General features: G+C 32.5%; 1 protein-coding gene across 4 annotated transcripts in view; it reads left to right on the top strand.

The window, feature by feature from the left end:
• The first annotated feature begins 2,863 nt into the window (after positions 1-2,863).
• Positions 2,864-20,964, top strand: part of LOC143233934 (leucine-rich repeat flightless-interacting protein 2-like) — a 92,887-nt gene continuing 74,786 nt past the window's right edge. Inside the window, exons 1-3 of one of the 4 annotated variants that reach the window (XM_076470845.1) lie at positions 3,259-3,405; positions 5,555-5,678; positions 12,192-12,336. In XM_076470845.1, the coding sequence (XP_076326960.1) occupies positions 12,250-12,336 (87 nt within the window). In that variant the 5' untranslated portion in view covers positions 3,259-3,405; positions 5,555-5,678; positions 12,192-12,249. Of the gene's footprint in view, positions 3,406-5,554; positions 5,679-12,191; positions 12,337-20,964 lie in introns of all 4 variants that reach the window. The other 3 variants (XM_076470846.1, XM_076470844.1, XM_076470849.1) reach the window with 3 other exon arrangements.

Raw genomic sequence — 20,964 nt, 5'->3', positions numbered from 1 at the left:
AATTGACTGTAATATTATAACGCCCCCATGGTTAAAGGGCGAGCATTTTGGTGTGATGGGAATTTGAACCCTCGACCCTCACAATTAAATGAGTGATAAGGTAATCATAGTGAATAGAAGTAAATAACGAAAAAAATTGTAGTTTTGAAACATAAAATTCTTGATTAAATGAGCATGGTTTTATGTTACTTAAAGTTACTGGGTTTCTTCTTCTGGCTGTCTGGTTTGAAGACTGCAAAACAAGAGATACTATTACAAGGACAATAATTGTAATGAAGAGATAAAACTAAGAAAGCATTTGCATCAAATATTCTATTTAGACAAAGAAAGTCGTGTACTTCACAAGTCTGAAAATCGCTATATACAATCTTAAGTCAGTCCAGGTATGTATGTTTTTATACTTTGTGTTTGAATAAACTAACTTCCAAGAAGTCATACAAAAACATATACATTTATTTTGATTATTTGTTTAAAGTTAATCCCAAAACTACACAATTGACTACTTGTACTTTCTCCACCACGGGCATCGAAATCTGGTTTCTAGTGTTATAATTCCACAAATGTATCGTTGTGCTACTGATGTAAAATTGTCAAATCCACAATGTTTACGCTATGTTACTACGAGAAAATCTGAGTTGTCACAGCTATCAAAACTAATGATCCATCCTATCACATCAATGATGTGATCTTAAAATTGTTAAGATATATTATTAGTATTGATGAGCCAATGTTGCAATTTACATATTTAAGTATGTTTGCTGGTCAATTTCTTTTATTTTAAAAAGAGAGTATGAATATTATATTCCACAGAATTATTAATGTTTGAGTGGTTGCTAGCTTTGCAGCATTCATAATGACGTATTTATTGTCCTTGTGCTATATAAGCATACGTACATACCAGACTCGTTTTCATATATAATACGTCTTTTGTCCTATTACATACACTAAACAAATGTTATAATTGTATGTGCATGTAGGTTTGAAAACGTTGATAGACTGCAACTGCCTACTGAAATAAAACATTTTAGCTTCTATACTTTTCAGATTGTGCATGTGTTTGATGTTAAAAATCTAGTTTATGTGCAAATGATTGACTTTGGGTGGAAATCAACACAAACCCAACAATATTTCCTCAGTATCAACAAAAACACTGAAGAAGTCTTCATAATGACTTGCTGACCTTGCTTCATTCTATACTATTTATCATATTCAAGTGCAATCAAAGTTTTATTTTATTTTCACCAAAATAATTCTGCTTCTGACACAAGTCTTGTAACATGTTCTGTCATGAAAAGTTTCTTTTGGATTGTATGGTAAAAATAACGTAATGTAATCATAACGAATTAATTTATTCCTTGAATAACTGTTTGCTACAACTACATTTATTTCTAGGTCTAATTTAAAAAAATAAACGTCAAACTAATATAAATTTAACTTAATTAACCTTGTTCTCTCTACATAGAAAGCATAACTCACCGAGTAACTAAATAAACGCTATAACTCTCATTTCTAATACTGAACGGCCTGTCATGATCAAGTGGTTAAGTGGTTAAGGCATGTGACTTACCATCGTCACACCAAACATGCTCACCCTTTCAGCTATGGGGGCGTTATAAAGTAATGCTTAATCCCACTATTCATTGGTAAAAGAGAAGCCCAAGAGTTGGTTGTGGGTAGTGATGACTATCTGCCTTTCCTCTAGTCTTACACTGCTATATTACGGATGGATTGCGCAGATAGTCCTTGTGTAGCTTTGCGCGAAATTCAAAACAAACAAACCAAACTAACACTGAACTGAATCATTTACTGATTATTGACTAAATAATTCACTGATTTGTCATTCACTGATTACAGTTGCGTTGAGCCCTTTTTTGTGCATACTCCACAAAAATTCTGGATTCTGACATCATCTTACTTTTAGTAAACATCAAAACATTTTAAACGCATTTCTACGTATATCATAAAAATCGATAAACAATTAAGTCCATAAAACACATCTTTATGAAATGATAGTATCCTATGTCATATGAGAAAGCTAAAAGTTTGTCACTCATTTACGCTTTTAGACAGCGACTATACAAATTTCTAACAGTGGTAACTTGACAGTAACCTTGAAAACTTATTATACTAAAATCTGGGGCTTTAGCTGCTCATACAATGGGTACAGTGCAGATAGCTATTGTGCATCTTTGCACTTTAATCAAACAAACCAAATTACCAGTCATTAGTTTATGAGTAATACCTTACAGCATCAGGATCATATGAAAATCATTTAACAGATTAACAAGGAAATAAAATTTCTTCTTCCAAAGCGATTTCGATTTCTTAAAGCTATTCTACTCTTTCAGATGCTTTTTTAACTTCAAATACAATTAATACGAATAATGATCAACAAGTCACACTTTCGATATTGTAACTGAAACTTATAATTAATTTTTAATCATAAATTCATCCTTGGTTGTTTTCGTTAAAAATACGGCTACACAGTGTGCTTTCCGTGCTGTAGCTACCATGGGTAGCAAATAATCAAGTGAGAATCTTGGTGACTGAAGTGCAAGAAAGTTTCATATATATTGGAAATGGTTAGAAAAAGTACAACCAGGATGATTCCTGGATTTGAAGGTCTGGTTTGTAAAATACAAATCTTGAGAAAAGAATAGCATGAACTGACCTATTTTCAGTAGAAAAAAAATCACGTTTTGCATAAACAGGATAAATGTTTTCTATTTATGTAGGATGTATTCTGAAGACAATAGAAGAAAAGAAAAAAAATCAAAAACTGTATGAGTGTGATTTGTTGTCCGGAATGCCTAGTCATCAACACAGTACTAGTACTTCAGAATTTCAAACGACACAACCTGTGGACAACAGGGGATCACTTTGTTTATGGAATATATGACTTCCTGAACAAGAAAGTATAAATTAAAAACTTGACTCCTTTTTAAGTGTTGATTTAAATGGATTGCTTTAAAGTATTAAATAGTTATTTGCTATAGGAACATCGTGATATTCGTGATGTCTGCTGTACTTGAAATAAAACGTGGAATATGGAATTATACGCTTCGAAGTTTCTGCACGAACATTGCTTTTCACTGTTGTTTCATAAATTGTATAATTTATTATTACATTTTTACAATTAAAGTGACTAAGATATTCATCAAATTAACTTATGTAAAATGTAGATAAATTTTCGTTTCAACAGAGAACTTTATATTTTCCGTTTCTTACACTTGGAAGTGCAATTGCGAAAGATCGGCAGATTTCATACGGGTGGTTTTCTAATTCAGGTAGTGGTTGTAATCACGCTCTGTAAATGTTTAAGATTGATAGTTTATTTGCCTTTGAAAGTGTTATACCTAAGTTCAGAGTTTTGGTAGAATACTTACAAACTTTATTCAATGTGAGGTGAGTCTGTTAATTCTGCATGTAAACAACTATGTTCAAGAAAGTTCCAACCATTCAGTTATAGTTTGTACTGGTATTATAATTACTATCTTGTTATCTATAGTTTTCTCAATTTACATATAAATTATATTAAGTATGATACTTAAACTGTTAAACACTTTTATCGCTAACTTGTAATATTTAATGTCATAAGTTAGTAATCATACATTCGTGATGACGAGAAACTCGCTTGAAGTAAAAATATTCTCACAACGGCTGGTATGGGTATTAAAACTTTAATTAAAATAAAGTATAGAAGAACACATTGACCTTTCTAAGTCATCTTTAATTTAACAAAGAGAGTTTGCAACTGTTCTGTACTTTATTTTGATTAAGGTTTTAATACGCAGTTACAAACTATGTTAATCTGAAGACGACCTAAGAAGATCGAAATGTTTTTCTGTGCTTTATTTCAATTAAAGTTTTAATACACATACCAGCTTTCTTGAAAATACATTAGTAATTGTATAGTTCCTCGTGTAGTTTGTTATGGCATTAAATTTAAACTCTGATTTTAATTGTCTTTAATGTTTAAGTATCTGAAGGGTTACAAAATTTAACGAAACCCAGATTTGTTCAAATTGAAACGTTTAAAAATATCGTAGATTCACAGAGCTGCAAAAGTGTTAAAATGCTTTCCCCCAAACTATAATAGATAAAACTTCAGAAAGCAGTAGCAGTTTATGTAAAACTATTTCATATCAACTAAATTCAAGAAAATTGTTTAAAACTGAAGAATGATATTCATGACATTACACAGTGAATCTGGCATTATAACCTGAGTGTAGGATATATAATACACATAAATTATTTCTACAACATGTACAGTTTCTTAAGTAAGATTATTTTGTTCTATAACTTTTTGTTGAAGTTAAAGTTTAAAGTAGGATCTAATGTTTACTACTACTAGTGTACATTATACTGTCATTCTAATATTAGCAACAGTCAACATTATTTGGATGAATTAAAAATAAAGCATTAGTATCAGACATTGTTTCCTTAGTGTTAAAGCTTAAAGGAAGTCAAAGATCAGATATAAAAGCTTCTCTTTTGCTTCACATTTGGTTTTGGAAGGTCATTAGAAGTGAGTAGTATTACTGAGTTGCCAATGTCAATCTAGAAATTATAGGTCAGTTAGTCTTACTACCACAGTGGGGGAGATGCTGTAGTATGATAAAAGAAGTAAAATGAATATGATAATAAAAAAAGAAAGCCTATATGGATTCACTAAAAGGAAATTTTGTTTTACTAATCTCCAGTTTTATTTTTAAAGATGTTTCTTGCCATCTGGATGATGAAAAAGATTTGGACTTGATAATTTTTTTAATCTTAGGTAAGGTGCCATACAGAAGACCAGTTAAAAAAAAAATGAATGTGATGATGGTTGGGGAAAGATTATTTAAATGGATTGAATAGTGGCTAGGTGAAATAAAGCAAAATATTGTTCGTAATGGCCTTTAGCCAGACTGTATCCTTATTACTAATGATTTGTCTTGGGTCAGGTTTTTGATCTTTGTTTTTCTTATTTATGCTAATGACATTGACAGGAGCATAGTCAATAAATTAATAAAAATTACTGATGAAACTAAACTTTTATTTGTGTATTTCTGTATGTGCTGAAGGTCTTAAGGTATTACAGGATATTTATATCAAGTTAAAAGGACAAAAAGTTAGCAAGTGACTTTTTCACTGTACCTCTTTCAGTTCTGTATAAGAAATAATGCTGTCAAACAAAAGTTGCCATTCAGTTTGTTTAGTATTTATCAATAAAACTAATGATGTCACAATAATAATAACAATATATGATAATATGGTGTGCTGTCATAAAACCACAGTTATAGAGACTTTGTGAAATTGTACTACAATAACAAAGGTTTCAGCTCAGAGACCAGAAGATATTTGTCCATATATTCTATGCAAATGCTGTCTCTGGAAGGATCAATGTTAATACAGTACTGTATATGTTGTCTAAGCCTTTAAAGTAAAATGGTAATTTTAGCAATGGTAACATAACAAAACAAGACTTACTGGTATTATTAGGTGTAAATATTGTCCAGTCTTAACTAGTGACCATCTTACATGCAGAGTATGTATTTCTCCCATAACTCAGGTACCAGTATTGGATGTTCTCAATGGGTATTATGGACACTGTATCTGTTGCTGGTGTTTGGGTTTTGTGCTCCTGAAACCCTGGCATTGCTGCAGTGTCGTTGTTTAGCAGTGTGCGTCCCCTGGTAAGATTCCATGGTGGGTGGGGTCAGTGAGTACTGAAATATTCCTTTTTTATCATGAATTTTTCAAATAAAAACTTAATTAAATGTTAAAAAAACAGTCCACAGATAAACGACCATGTCTTGAAGATTGTGAGCAGCAATCTTCAACATCTGTAACACCTGTACTTTGTTTTCTTTACTACATTTTCTTTCAGACAAACCTCTAGGGTAGATGTCTCCTTTTTTCATTCAGAAGGGACTGGAGGGATTTGCTGGCTTTCCAAAACCAGTAAAGAAGCTTTGATCTTGTGACATATTGGTGGAAATATTCGCATCTCAACACAGTGAACTCCTTTTGCATTCAAAGACAATTGGGGATATACCTATTGAGGTTACACCTCATGCTACTTTGAATTCATTACAAGGAGTTATTGTTGAAAGGGATTTGAAGAATATTCCAGAGTCAGAAATTCTCGCTGGATTATCCCCAGTGAGTTTATATAGTGAGGCATATCTCCACTCGCAAAGATGGAATTATGATGTCAACCAATGTTCTCATTCTGACATTTTCATCATCACGCCCACCTACCACCATCAAGGCAGGTTATCATAATTGCAAGATATGGCCATACATTCCAAATCCTCTCAGATGTTTCCAGTGTCAGAGGTTGAGTCACTTAAAGATGTCATTTTGTGGTTCCTAGACATGTGCTAGTTGCAGTGGCAAGGACCACGATGTCTATGAGTGTAAAACAGACCCTTTTTGCATCAGTTGTAATGGCTCTCACCTGTCCTACTTTTGTTCTTGCCCTAAATGGTTGGAAGAAAAAGAGGTGCAGCATTTGAAAACAATTCAAAACATTATTTACCTTGAAGCTTGAAAGTTGCTGTCCACCACCTCATCTGGGATATATGCTGCTGCACTTCGTTCCACTACTATAGTGGGAGTGCAGACAGATCTCTCAGTGTCTCCAAAAGAATTGTTCTCAAACCAAATGAAAAGTCTTTTGACCTCCATGGTTAAAAAAGTTGATGAATCAACTTCAACATCCATCTTTGTCCCTAACATACATTCCAGCAAATCCCAAGATCCACTTCCTTTGGTTCCAGGTATAGGCATTTCCTCGGATACATCTTCTCCCACCCCAAGATCCAAAATGATCTCATTTGTTCATGTCCTCAGTCTCTGGAATCCTCTTCAAACAGCAAAGACCTGCCCAGTTGGTCTAGGGCAGGATCCATGGAAGTCAATAGACCTCCCTTGAATAAATACAGTAAAGAAAAAAAGACATTGTAAACAGAAGGGTTCTCCACCTAATTTGCCTACAAATAAATAAAATGACCACCTTGATACAATGGAACTGTCGAGGTTTACATTCTAATTTGGATTACATCAAACCAATGATTATTTCCTACCATCCTGTATGTCTCCTTCCTGGAAACATTTCTGAAACCTGCCAATACAGTCACCTTTCGGCAGTTTTCTTTGTACAGAAACGACAGGCTGTGTGATGGATGAGTGCATGGAGGGGTGGCACTGTTGATTGATCAGCATGTACCCACCCTGTCTTTGCCACTCAACATACCCTTGGAGGCTGTAGCCATCTGTGTTTCCATGAGTTGTACCATCACTGTTTGTTCTCTCTATCTGTTGCCTGGAGAGATCTATGATCAATCATACCTTGATACTCTCATTGAACAGATGCTGTCTCCCTTTTTAATCCTGGAGGACTTTAATGGACATCATTCCTTCTGGGGAAATGCTGATATTGATAGGAGGGGTCGTTCTGTAGAGTGTATGCTCTCTGATCACAACCTATCTCTTTTCAGTAATGGTTCTTATACTTATTTTCATGCACCTAGTCAGTCCTTTACTGCTATTGATCTCTCAGTTTGCTCCCCTTCACTGTTCTTCCACTTTTTATGGAGGGTTGACAATAATCCATGAGGCAGTGATCATTTTCATATAATTTTGAGAGAAACTGGCCATGGTCAATGGCACACAACCTGCATGCTCTGGTGAAAGCTGGATCAAACAAACTGGCCCTCTTTTCCTGCTCTTGCAGAACTTGATCCTACCATCATCTCTAAGCCATCAATAGACGATTGTGTGTCAGCGGTAACTGACTGTATTATATAGGAAGCTTCTGAATGTATTCCTAAAACCTCAACATGTTTTACACTATATCCTCGTCCATGGTAGAATTCTTCCTGCCACATGGCACGGAAGGCTCAAAAATGGGTTTGGGATACTTTTCGTAGGTATCCCACACTTTCACACATGCTTGGTGGGTAAGACATCCAAGCCAGAAGGAATCTTGGATTAAGTTCACAACCAGCATATTACAACTTCTACCACTAGTTCCAAAGTCAGGTGGGACAAGATTTGAAAAGGTCAGTGGGCAATATAATTCAGTCCCCATCTTGATCTTGCTCTCTGATGGTCTGGAACTAGCTGATACTTGGAGCATTGCCGATACTGTGTGAAAGCTTTTGCCGGGTATCTAGCACTTCTGCTTCTTCCTCCACCTTCTTAGCCATAAAGACTCAGGCAAAGGGATCACCTTTTTCCTTTCGAACTAATTGTCTCTATGACTATAATCGTCCCTTTACACTGGTGGAACTCAAACTGGCTCTTCGTTGGTCTGGCAGTACATTGATCGGACCTGATGATGTACACTATGAAATGCTGTGCCATCTATCTCCTGCTTCCCTTGCTATTCTTCTGGTTGTTTTTAACTGGATCTTGCAGGAGAATATTTCTTCTGATGCCTGGTGCCAGGCTATTGTCCTACCTTTCTCTAAGCCAAGATTCCTTCAAAGTACCGTCTAATTGCTTTAAAGAGCTGTCTCTGTAAGACCTTAGAGAGTTAATGCTCATCTTGTTTGTGGTCTGCTTATCAAACAATCTTCTCTTGGCCACCCAGTGTGAGTTCCGAATACAGCACTCCACCATGGACCACTTGATTCAACTTGAAATGTCAGTCAGAGAAGCCTTTCTCAAAAGAAAATATCTTGTATCAGTATTCTTTGACATTGAAAAGGCTTACAATACAACATGGACGTATGGCATTTTGCAAGACCTCCATATATATGGGTTACATGGCCGTTTGCCCATTTTTATTAAAACTTTTTAATGGACAGGCAATTCCAAGTTCGTGTGGATTTGATACTTTCCCGTTCTTTTCTCCAGGAACTTGGAGTCCTTCAGGGCTATGTTTTGAGTGTCACACTTTCCAGTATAAAGATTAATGCCATCACTGAACAACTTCCTCTTGCTGTTGCAAGTGAGCTCTATGTTGACAACATTCACATTTCATGTCAATCATCGAAAATGAGGTATATTGAGAGGCAGCTACAGACTGCCCTCAATTGTTTACTGAAGTGGACCACAGCAAACAGCTTTAACTTCTCACTCTCTAAAACTGTTTGCATGCACATTTGCTGCCAAAGGGATATTCATCCTGATCCTGCACTCTGTATCGGTGGAATTGTGCTACCTGTGGTCCCTGAGACAAAGTTCTTGGGGCTTATCTTTGACCATAAGCTGACCTTTATACCACACATCAAGAAGCTGTGGATCAAATGTTCAAGAGCACTGAATATCCTCTATGTCCTCTCTTCCACCACTTGGGGATTGATGTTCTATGCTAAAGATATATTGTGCTCTTATTTGCTTGAAACTCGACTATAGATCACTGGTCTATGGCTCTGCCAGGACCTTGGCCTAAAAGATGCTACACCCCATTCATCATCATTATCTGGGACTGATGCACAAATTTGTTGTCTGTGTAACACTCAGGTCACAATAAGCCACATTTTACTGTTTTGCTGTCATTATGACACTCAACAACAGCATTATTTTAAACATCTTTTGTCCCAATGTTTATCCATAATGTTAGACAGTGTTATTGGTGATAGTGACATTGTCCACCTTGAAAATGTTTTTAGTTTTTTAAAGGCCATTAATCTTTTTAATGCTATTTAAGTTTTTCAATTTATACATTAGACATTTTTAATGTAATTCCCTTTTAAGAATCAAAGTACGTCTAGTTAAATTTGAAATTAGAAAATGGCTGTAATGTCAAATAACTCGAAACCAGGACTGGAAAGGCCAACTTCAGGTGACTAACACTGTTGTTTGAACTATCTGTTAGTCATCTTGGTGAGTTATTAAACTTTTGCTTCAAGTCTTTTAAAATGTTTATTACTTTACTTTCTGAAAATGGCCATAATGTCAAAAAACTGGAAAGGCCAATTTCTGGTGACCAATGTTGGTTTTTGTACTTACCTGTTAGTCTTCCTGGTGAGTTATGATAATTACAGTTATGCTACAGGAAGCCCTTTACAACTTGTATTATTGTAGTTTTTCTCTTAACATTGTAGACTAGATGTAAACATTGGTTTTGTGATATTTATGGTTTTTTTAAACTTTATTTAGTTTTACCTTAATTTCCTTTTATGAATTTTGCTAATTTTACTTTAATTTTAACTTATTACTGGATGTTTGGTGCAGGTAGCCAAGTTGCTTTGTGCCATAGAACAACACACCAACCAACCATATGCCATTATATTAAATGTATTTCTTCAACTATATGTTATCAGCTGCTGTAATTTATATGAACAAAGTAAAAATGTATGAGCCATTAACAAATTGGAAAGATCATTTTTGTGTGTATAGAATAGAGGACAGTTATTCATAATTAGGCCATGTACACATGTATTGAACAATTTGAATATATTCTTACATGTGTTTTGGTTGCCTTTACTTTATAACCTTGTGATAAATAAGAAGGAAACGTATATTAAGAATACTTTCCATATTTTAACACACAACAATCCAACTAATGTAATGGATGACTTATTTTTCACATATATATTATACATTTAATAGAGGGCATCTGAAAATTTTGAAATATACATTAATCAATATATTTAGATAAATAAAGTTCCTCAAACATGATTTTTAAACACTATGTAAGTTTATTTGTTTCACTAACTATTAATGGGTCCACACTGTTTGTATGAAGCACTTTATCAGTTCACACTAGCCACAAAAACTTGATTTTTTACCTTTGAAGATTTCGTTAAACTTACAATGCGGTGATTTATGATTCCACTATTATTATTATTCCACTATTTCAATTAGGAAAATGAAAATATTTGATATGAATTTCATAAACATTAGTTATTAAAATGCAAAGGGATTTTATTGTTGCTCAAATATTTTAAAGTGCATACTATATCCATATATATATGTATTTAAGCTTAAAAAAAAAGAGATGACATTAGAGTATGAACCTGACTAAGTTTTAAATGTGTTAAATTTGTGTTTAAGTTTGTTTAAACTTACAATGAATGATTTATAAAACACCAAAACAAATTATTACACAATTATAAAGTAGTATAGTGGAGCCCAGCTGATATTTTTATTATTTCAGTAGTTTTACTGGATGCTATTCAGGTTTTCTGTATATGCATTGTTAATAAATTTATCATATAATATATTTTGTATTTTTTTATGTTAAATTTCCAGTGAAAATAGTTATCTTGTTTCAACAGAAATCAAAATTTCAAGGCCCCATTTAAAACCAAAGCTATGGTTACTTCCTCAGGCTATAGTATGTTGCTTTGGTAATAACTTTAAGGCTGACTAACAATGTGTAACATTGTTATTCCTTTCCTTCTCTATCTTTTTTCTTCTTTTATCACAATAATATAGGTGTATAATTCACTTACAGTGCCTTGTTAGTTACAGCAGTTGTTTCTTGAACTTTCACTACTTGTCTGCACTTTCTATATAGCCTTACTCCAATACTTTTCTGTTTTCTTGTATGTAAGCATTACTTTCAATAATCATCTGCTTCTCATTTAAAGGCTGCACAGGTGGTTTAAATGTCAGTAAACTGTTAATCTCGCTTTAACATATCAACTGTTAGGTTTTTCACTCCTATGATGGTTAACTTCAACTGGTTTCTAACTTTTCTCTGGTTGAACCTCTCTTTCCCATGGCTTTTGTTTTTGCTGTTCTTCCCGTTTTTTTCTTGTCTTGTCATAGTCTATCTGTATCTCTCACTGAGGCATTTTATAAATCTTTGTAGCCTTGATATCAATGATATACAAACACAACTTCCAGTAATTGTCTGCTTTTAACTCTATTATTATAAAAAAAAACCAAAACTATTCATTTGTGAAGTATTAACTCATAAAATAAATTAATTAATACTGCATATACTAAACAGTTTTTCATATCTGACAATGTGTTTTTTAAATGGTACAAGGTTTTTAGTTTTAGTAAGAGTATTTTCTTATTTTTGTACTAGAAATGTAAGATTTATGTTGTTAAACTAGTAAGTTACATGCTTTGAGTTCAGGTAACTGAACAATTTTTCTCTTCTGTACACTGTTACTAATTCTTTTTTCAAGTTTTTGAGTTTCATGTATGCCACAAAATGATTCAGTAACAATTCATAATACAGTATAATAGAGATGTGTTTGTACAGGAAGTAATATACTTATGGTCTCTCATTGCAGTTTTGTGCTTTCACAAGAATCATAGCACATTCCTTTGGTTATAAACAAGAATTCAGTCATGGCTACTGTTGGGAGTGGTCGCAAAAGAGCAACAGAAAAATTGTATTTTACCGAAGATCAATCTTTAGATCACATTGCTTGTGAGGTATTTGAAGCAAAATTTTTTTATTATCCTTTGAAATTTATTTAACAAGCAGATTGAAAAATTTAACTAATTATAAACCTGCACAAATAAATGTATAAAATTTAGATGTTTTTATTTTGAGATCATTTTTTTCATACACATATTCAATATTTTCTTGTGGCTTATGATGTTAGAAGTTAAAAAGAATTCATAGCACATAAAGCCTGAATGTGGAATTTCTTGAATTTGTATTGTAGCAAAAATGGACAAGGTCCATTAAGGCTTGTATCCCATCAAGGCTGCTCTAGTTTTGCAAACAACATATAGAAAGTACCATACCATCTTAAATATTAAAATTGTCATCAACACTCTCTCCACACACACAGTATCTTGTAAACCATTCCAGAAGTCAGTACTTTTAAGATATAATAATTCTGTTTATGAGCAAATGCTGAGGGTTTATAAAAATCTTAACCTAATGTTATATGTATAACAATAAATATTTATAATTAACTACCCAGATACCACAGCTATTAAGAAACAGAAAATGATCCATAGTTAATTTTTTCAAAATTTTCTTTTGGAAGTTTAAGTGCCATTAAAGATGTTGCAACAAAGAAAATGAAAGAAATATTCCAATTTGAAAGAATACAGTGCAGGTCATCACCAAAATTTTATCATACTGGATAAGAATTAAAATTGATATTTAAATTTGGCTCAGTATATTCTTTTTGTGCTATGTGTAATTAATCAAAAGTCAAAAACTGTTAACACAAACAAAGCATTTATTAGAAATTTTGTTTGGGTATACCTTCTAGCAAAAAAAAAAAAAAAAGGAAACCTAATCACTTGTACTATCCAATACATAGAAAATATTAACAATTCTCTATCAGAAATTTATAAAAGACTCTTACATAAATATAATCATAAAATAATACCTAGCTTTATTTTACAACCTCGAATGAAAATGAAATATGTTAAGAAGATTATATGACAAACCCAGCACATTAGGAAATGTTTACAAAATAGTTTAACAGTTACCGATTATTTTATATAGATGGAACAGGACTTAAAGATCAAGTTAAAAGAACACCAAAAACCACTTTCTAAAGCTCATGAGTATGAGTAAAACCAAACAAAAAACCAAAAATGAGTAAAAAAAGTTTTCATGAATAGAATGTCATAGTACTAAAACATGAACCTGATATTAACAAAAGAAAAATGAGAATGTTTATTAATAAAATCAAAATCCCACGACTAACATGTACTTTTTATTTGACTTATGTTGTTATTATCCACCCATTATTTGTGTAATACAAATATTTTGCATAATACACTTCATAGCTTTTGGTTGCTTTTTCTGTTTAGCCATAAATAAATCTGTCAGTTCAAGCAGATTGATATGTACATAAGTATCACTATCAGTTTTAGAATTTAAATGCATTGTTAGGCTGTTGAATGTTGATTTAAATACTAAAATGTTCTTTGTTGTTAAAACTTTTGTATTTGAGAATGATTTTACCATTAACCAAAATATGGTACCTGTTGTAAAAACAATTCTTGCAGTAAAATCCTTAACTTGTAATAAAATATACTTAGGTGGTGTTTTTTCACTTACTTATTATTATAAATAAAACTTTCATATCTTTTAATTTTTGTATTCTATTGTAAATCAAGCATAAATTGTTCTTATTTGAATCTGTATACAATTAAAATTTGTTTTTCAAGCTAAATTTATCTCACTGCTTGCATAACATCATGTGAATGTAACACTTATTTATTATAAATTTAGAGCCAGAGAGTGTTTGTAACAATTACTTAGCAATGTATAAGATAGTGTTTAGACCATTGCAGATAGGCATGTACAGATTGTGTGAAGGTTAAATAGGCTATGACTTTTCATAACCTCACTTCAAGCTGCTTTAGTGTTTAAAAACTCATGTAAGTGGTAATTAATCACCTTTATTCTTTGTTAATCAGAGTGCAATACATGTAGCAATATCAGTGCTACTTTAAAAGCTTCCTGATTACTTTTATGAAGATAGATGACTTGTAGATAATTTTATTTTAAATATAAGGCACAATATGAGTTTAGTTGAAACATTTACTTACAGAAAAATTTAGAAATGAAATAAAATATTGAAAGTATCTACAAGAATTAATTTTATTTAAAGTAATATTAAGAACATAAACTCATTTATGACAAAACAAAAGTATCAAATATAATCAGAATTATATTAACAATTGCAATACCATTTAATTTGGAAACCACAGCTCACCTCTACACAGTTTAGCTATCTTCTTCAATGCATCTGCCAAAAAGATTTCTGTGCCTGTTGTGCTGAGGCAATTCTATTCTAATTTCGTGTGATTTTTAGGGGAGCTGTGCCACTGAAAATCCATCCATAAGTAGGATGGTGATATAATTTCAAAATGGTCTTACCTCCTTCCACCTGAAAACAATCTGCATCTTGATTTGCCCTCTAAACATTGCCAAAAAAGATTTTTTCATCTAGCCATCAGTTTTACGCCATTTAAGAACATGTTGATCACATGACTACCTTCCACCAATCATACTGCACCATCTGTATTAGTACAGCTAGCTTTCTCTATTATTCTGGTACAATCCTCACTTTCTTGATTGGTATTTGAGGGTATTGATGTGTGTTTAATTCCATTTACTTGGGACTATTACTTGAGCCTTTTGCCTGTCATGCAATTAATTTTTGGTTAATTTGAGATTCTTTCATTGGGACCCTGAATCATTGGAGTCTCAGGTTGATGGGGCAAGGATACATTCCTCTTGGTCATCCTTGGCCTCTAATATGTCTTGTCCTGTTGTTCTCACCAGGTCTTTGCTGGTTTGTGTTCCCTCTGTGACTCTGAGGTTGGATGCATTCAGTTAAGATTGGAGATGTATTCACCTATATGCCTACCCTCCAATCAGATAATTCCCCTGGGTAATTTCCATTATCTAGACCACTCTTTTCAGATTCTGCTGGATGCTCTGTATTGGCCAGCTCAGACATAGTTCTCTCTGCTCTGGCCCTTACTGGAGTGACATCCTCTCCCCTACCTCTTATCTTGGTCATTTTTCTGACAACCAAATTGGACATGGTTGATTCTGATGTCAATAAACTTTCTCTTTGTGTGTGACTTTTTTTCTGGTATTTTGCCTTAACTTGGGGACTTACCCCTGAAGTAGCCTCCTTCCTAACTCGCACCATTCCACCTTAGTTTGTTTTTATATCAGAGGCTGTATATTAAGCTTTGGTCTATTTGCTGTGAAGTACACCCCTTTTCATCCCTCTATTCTTCATCTATCCTAGTTCTTCATCTTGTTGTTTTATCCATTTCAGCTGTAGCTAGTTATAGGGTTACCTTGTCAAACAGCTTTCATTTCTCCCATTTCTGAGGAGCTTTCTTTTCCCCAGTTCTTTCTTAACATTTCCTTTTTTCCAGTCTGTCTCCCTTGACTTTTGTTCTACGAGATTGGGATCTTAATGTTTTCCTGCCATTCCAGTCTGTTTGTTCCCCAGAATATCTTTGTTTTCTGACACTTTTTTCCATTACCCTCACTGGGAGGGTTCATCAGCTCATCTGGCTGGGCTATGCTGATTTGTGTGTGAAAGGTGCAGGCTGCACAGTGTTTCCTCACATTGGATTTATCATTAACTATGTCTTTAATTGCTCAAATCTGCCGGCATTTGAAGGATGTTGTAAATGGGGGATGTGGACAACTCCAAGAAAATTTATTTCCTATTATCTACATGATCAAGCTGTGTCTTCCTCAAATGGATGTCTTCTTCCTTTGATCATTCATCACATTTCTGTTTGTCTTTGACTGGAGTAAGTTGACATTTTTTATTTTATTTTTTTATTTTCTTTAGCTGATGTACATCATGTTTCAGAATCTCACCTAGTAATGGGTGTTTCCTGTTTACGTATGCTTTATATTTTGTGTGCAGTCATTTTGTATTGTTATGTAATGCTCACCATTTAGGACACTTTTCCAGTGATGATGTGTGCATGTGTATGTATGTTTATATATTGGAGATTAAGATTGATAGATGGTGCATCCCTACCATAATGTGGGTCGTACTTCCACAGTCACCTCCAAAACCTAGGGTACATTTTATATCCCACATTATAGCTTGTACCCCGAGATCCTTTAAATTAGTGCAGCATTTTTATTTTTATTTATTTTTATATTGGCTTGTTTTTGGTTATAACAGACTTATTATATTGGAGAAAATTAATACTGATAATTTTGAGTAAACAAAATCAAAAGGAAGGACTGCATTAAAAGCAGTAAATTCAATCCTTTAGTTGTAAAAAACTAATATGATTAGACAGAAGTTTGGATCTGCTGTTTTATGTGCTGCCCTTCTATTTGATATTATTTACTTTATCTGTATTAATTTTCTCTAAAATATCTTCAATGTATGTGATTTGTTGCTATGTCGCACTTTTCCGTTATATTGTTCTATCTTTATGAAGTTAAGTGTAATAGCCTTATTTAGGTTATAACAAATTAATATATATATACAGGGTCATTATAAAGTCCTTGTGTAGTTTTAAATTTTTATAACTTCAGTTCTATATATGATAAAATTTACCTGTAAAAAGGGTTAATGAATGAATTTATTACATTTTTACTTAGATATATTCTTGAGAGTTTAATTTTCAACATGTCCACTATCATTATGTATACATACTGTGATGCAATTCCAAAGTTCTACAAATACATTGTGCAGTTGAATTTCAGTAATATCCTGAATCACATTGGTTATTCTAGTCCACAGGTCATCTAATGAATGAGGTTTTGTTGAATAAAGACTAGTCTTTACATGTCCTCATAAAAAAAAATCCAATGTGCTCAAATCTGGTGATTGTGGTGGCCAGGAGAATGGTCCACCTCTTCCAATCCATCTGTTAGGGAAATTTTCATTCAGAAACTGCCTAATTCTGAGATCAGAGTGAAAAGGTGTGCCATCTTGCTGAAACAGTATCTGCTATCAGTCCTAATAGTGTAAGTTTGGGAATAAAGTAATTTTGCAGCATTTCTAAATAACTTTATTTAACCATTAACAACCCATCCTTCAAAAAATAATGTCCCAGTTGTGAAGTCCTTTCCTAATGCACACCAGACATTGATCTTAGGAGAATCTCTTTCATGTTTCTCAAATTCATGTGGCTTTTCATTGCCCCATATTCAGCAGTTATGATTGTTCACTTTACTACTAATGTGAAATGTTACTTTGTCCAAAAACATTAAATAGTCCAAAAATGAGTCATTACTGACAATTTTTTCATTAAATTGATGAGAGAAAGTCAATTGTGCATGATAATTCTCTACTAGCAACATTTGGTGGACTTGAATACTGTAGGCTTTCATGTGAAATTTCATTCTGAGAATTTTACGCACTGTTGAGTCTGGAATACCTAGCTCCAAAGATGCCCATTTTACTGATTTCTATTGACTGTGAATGAAGGATTGTTCTACAGCTGCTACATTCTCCTCACACTTAGCTTTCTAGATTGTGGCTTATCATTGACAGAACCTGTTTCTTTAAACTTATTCATCCAGTTAGTTATAGAATTCCTGTGTGGTGCATCTCTATTGTAATTGGTTCTAAATCTTCATTTGATCATGATGACAGATTTTAGCTCAGCTAACCACTTTCTCTTCTATTGATGGCATGGGTCAATCTCATTTCTAGAAATAAAATAATGAACAAATTAATAAAATAAAATAATAACAAGTTTATTGCTAAATCATGGTAAAATAAATGCATCATGCTTCTCAATGCTCTTTACAGGTTGATTTTTCATGTATATAACTGAAGTTATGAAAATTCAAAACTGCATAAGGACATTATAATGACCCTGCATGTGTGTATATATATATATATATATATTTTTTTTTCCCCTTCTTCCCACTGTTCTTCTCACTGACCTGTGATTCCTACAATTTTGGTCTTTCTGCTTTTCAAATTAGGAAATAGCAGATACCCATTGCACCATCTCTAGTATGTCATATTTCAAGTACATATTCTCCCCTTCTTTTCTATAAAATTAAAATAAAGATTTTATTGTAGTACTGTATCTGTGAAACAAATTTCAAGGTAACAATTTTTAGCTAGAACAAAAAATTGTTATTGAGGAATTGCCTTCATGACTTTACTTATACTGTAACTTAAAACTTGGAAGTTTGTTATTTCAACTGGTGACCCCCAGTGGCTCAGCTATATGTCTGTGGATTTACAATGCTAAAAACTGGGTTTTGATACCTGTGGTAGGCAGAGCACAGATAGCCCATTGTGTAGCTTTCTGCTTAATTCAAAACAACAACATTCAACCAGAAGTTTCATTAAAGTATTATATATATATATATATATTGAGATATAGTATTTATTATTTACTTTTTTTCCATTTTCTCACCTGTGATTTTTTGCAACTATACTAATACAAAGTAGTTCAATTTTGTCTTGAAATGTACATATAACTTGTATCAAGAAAAGCATCCACATTGCTCTGTTGTATTGATGAATATTATAACGTATTAAGTTTTAATAATGTATATAAACACTAGTACTTATTATTATTATTATGTATTATATTAAAATATAAACAATGGTGTACTGTAATAAATTAATCTACCACTAGTTATTTCTGTTAAGATAAACACTTATCCTAATAACTTTGTTAATGTGTAGGCTTATAACTTATTTTGTTTATTGTTTTGTTCTAGATCATTTTAACAGCATCTGTTGAAGAGTTGTAATCAGAAGAAAACATGTTCTAAGATATTATGAAATTTATATTTATCATGAAGTACCACATATCCTGTACATTGTATACTGCCTCTTGGATAAATTGTGTATATCGTAAACATTTTATACTGCATCATGGATAAACTACATACAGCAGTGTGGAAAAGTTGTATACATTTTATATTTTATACGTGGATAAGTTATATTCATTGCCTACTAAATTACATGTACATTTTATACTACATCGTGTACATGGATTTGAGTGGTTACAAATTGAGATAAAAGATGCTAATGGGTTAACACTTTAGCTTAACCTGGGAGAGATCTAGGACTCAAATCCAAGGTGAGAAAATAATTATGAAAATAAATTGTACACCTCATAATGGATAAATTGCACATATTATGCATTTTAATATGGATAAATTACATTTACAAAATTTGTTTACATATAATCAGTTTATTTGGTCAAAATAAATGTATAATGTATAAACTGGCAGTTGCTGTGTTAAACTTATTCACTAGTGCTGTATTATATTTGTTACTCTACACTACTTTGGGATTTCATATGACAGTTTTATTTTTATTGCTGTTTGTGTCAGTAGTGTCAAAAATGTAAAATGTTAGCTGTTATTTTTTAAAAAGCATGTTGCTTTATAGAATCCTAATGTAGTTGTTTTACTTTCATTTAATTGAACTTAATTATTTGTTTCTAGGTTGGGAGTTTCCAGAATTTGCTATAAACCTAATACTTGTACCCTAATAAAAAAAATCATTGTCAAGTTGCAAAAATTTGTTGCAACATTTTGTACTCAAGGAGTTGCTAAGTGTCTTTCCTTTTGTTTCTTGCACACTTTGCAAATCCTAAAAAAAGAAAAAAACAAGCTTCTGAGTGCTTTGTGAGAGCCAACATGTATAATAGTCTATAATACATATGTAAACAAAGTATGTTATTTATTGTTATATTTGGGTTGCATGGAAAAGGGACTATGCTCGGAAAATGGGTAAAATATATGTGGATACACACAAGTTATAAGAATTAAATGGTTAGAATATTCCAGAAAGGAAGATGACTTATTCAGAATTATTTCGGAGATGACAAACATTTCTTGCATGATAGAAATGCATTTTTGATTTGTGAATTTATTCATCATTCAATTATTTGCCTTAGGTGATTTTTGGTTTTACATTCTTGGACACACACACACGTGTGCTCAGGTGTGTTAGGTATTTCTGAAGAATCTGAAAACTGGAACCCAATATTATTTTAAGAAGCAGTTCAATTTCAAAATGGCAAGTATACTTATGCCAATAGCATTGTTCCAAAAAGGTATGTGATAAAGTATGAAAAATGTCTGCAAACAAAACATTTTAGAATATATGTTGACCTTCATCAACTCTAGGTAAATGCTTTTTTAGGTAATATTGCATAAAATGTTGTTTAAGTAAGTAGTAAACCTAGTGTGTTTGAATTAATTTTTTGGCATGCATATAGCTTAACTTAATTATGATAAGCCTAGATTTACTTCTGTTTGTATATGTATACTAAAAGAAGGTTAAGGAAATTATTGTGCAGTAACAGAAAAGAGTAACACTGTATTCACATGTGATAGTGTTCAAAAAATTACAAAAACTTTAATTAGTTGGTATTTATTAAACTTAGAATGAGATTATTTTCTGTCTGTAGACAGTAAAACACTTGAATGTGAACATCTTTCCTCTTTGAATATATAAAAAATAGTAGCCATTTAAAATGTTATTTTGGCTGTATGTCCTGTGACTGGAATTGAGTCAAATAAAGGACATACATTTTTCCTGTGGTGTGTAACTAGAATTCCTTAATTCACTATTAATCTGTTTTTCCTATTTGAAAATG

The sequence above is a fragment of the Tachypleus tridentatus genome, chromosome 12 (genome assembly GCF_004210375.1).
Source record: "Tachypleus tridentatus isolate NWPU-2018 chromosome 12, ASM421037v1, whole genome shotgun sequence".
In the NCBI taxonomy this organism is placed as follows: Eukaryota; Metazoa; Arthropoda; class Merostomata; order Xiphosura; family Limulidae; genus Tachypleus; species Tachypleus tridentatus.
This window is presented reverse-complemented; position numbering and strand designations above follow the sequence as displayed.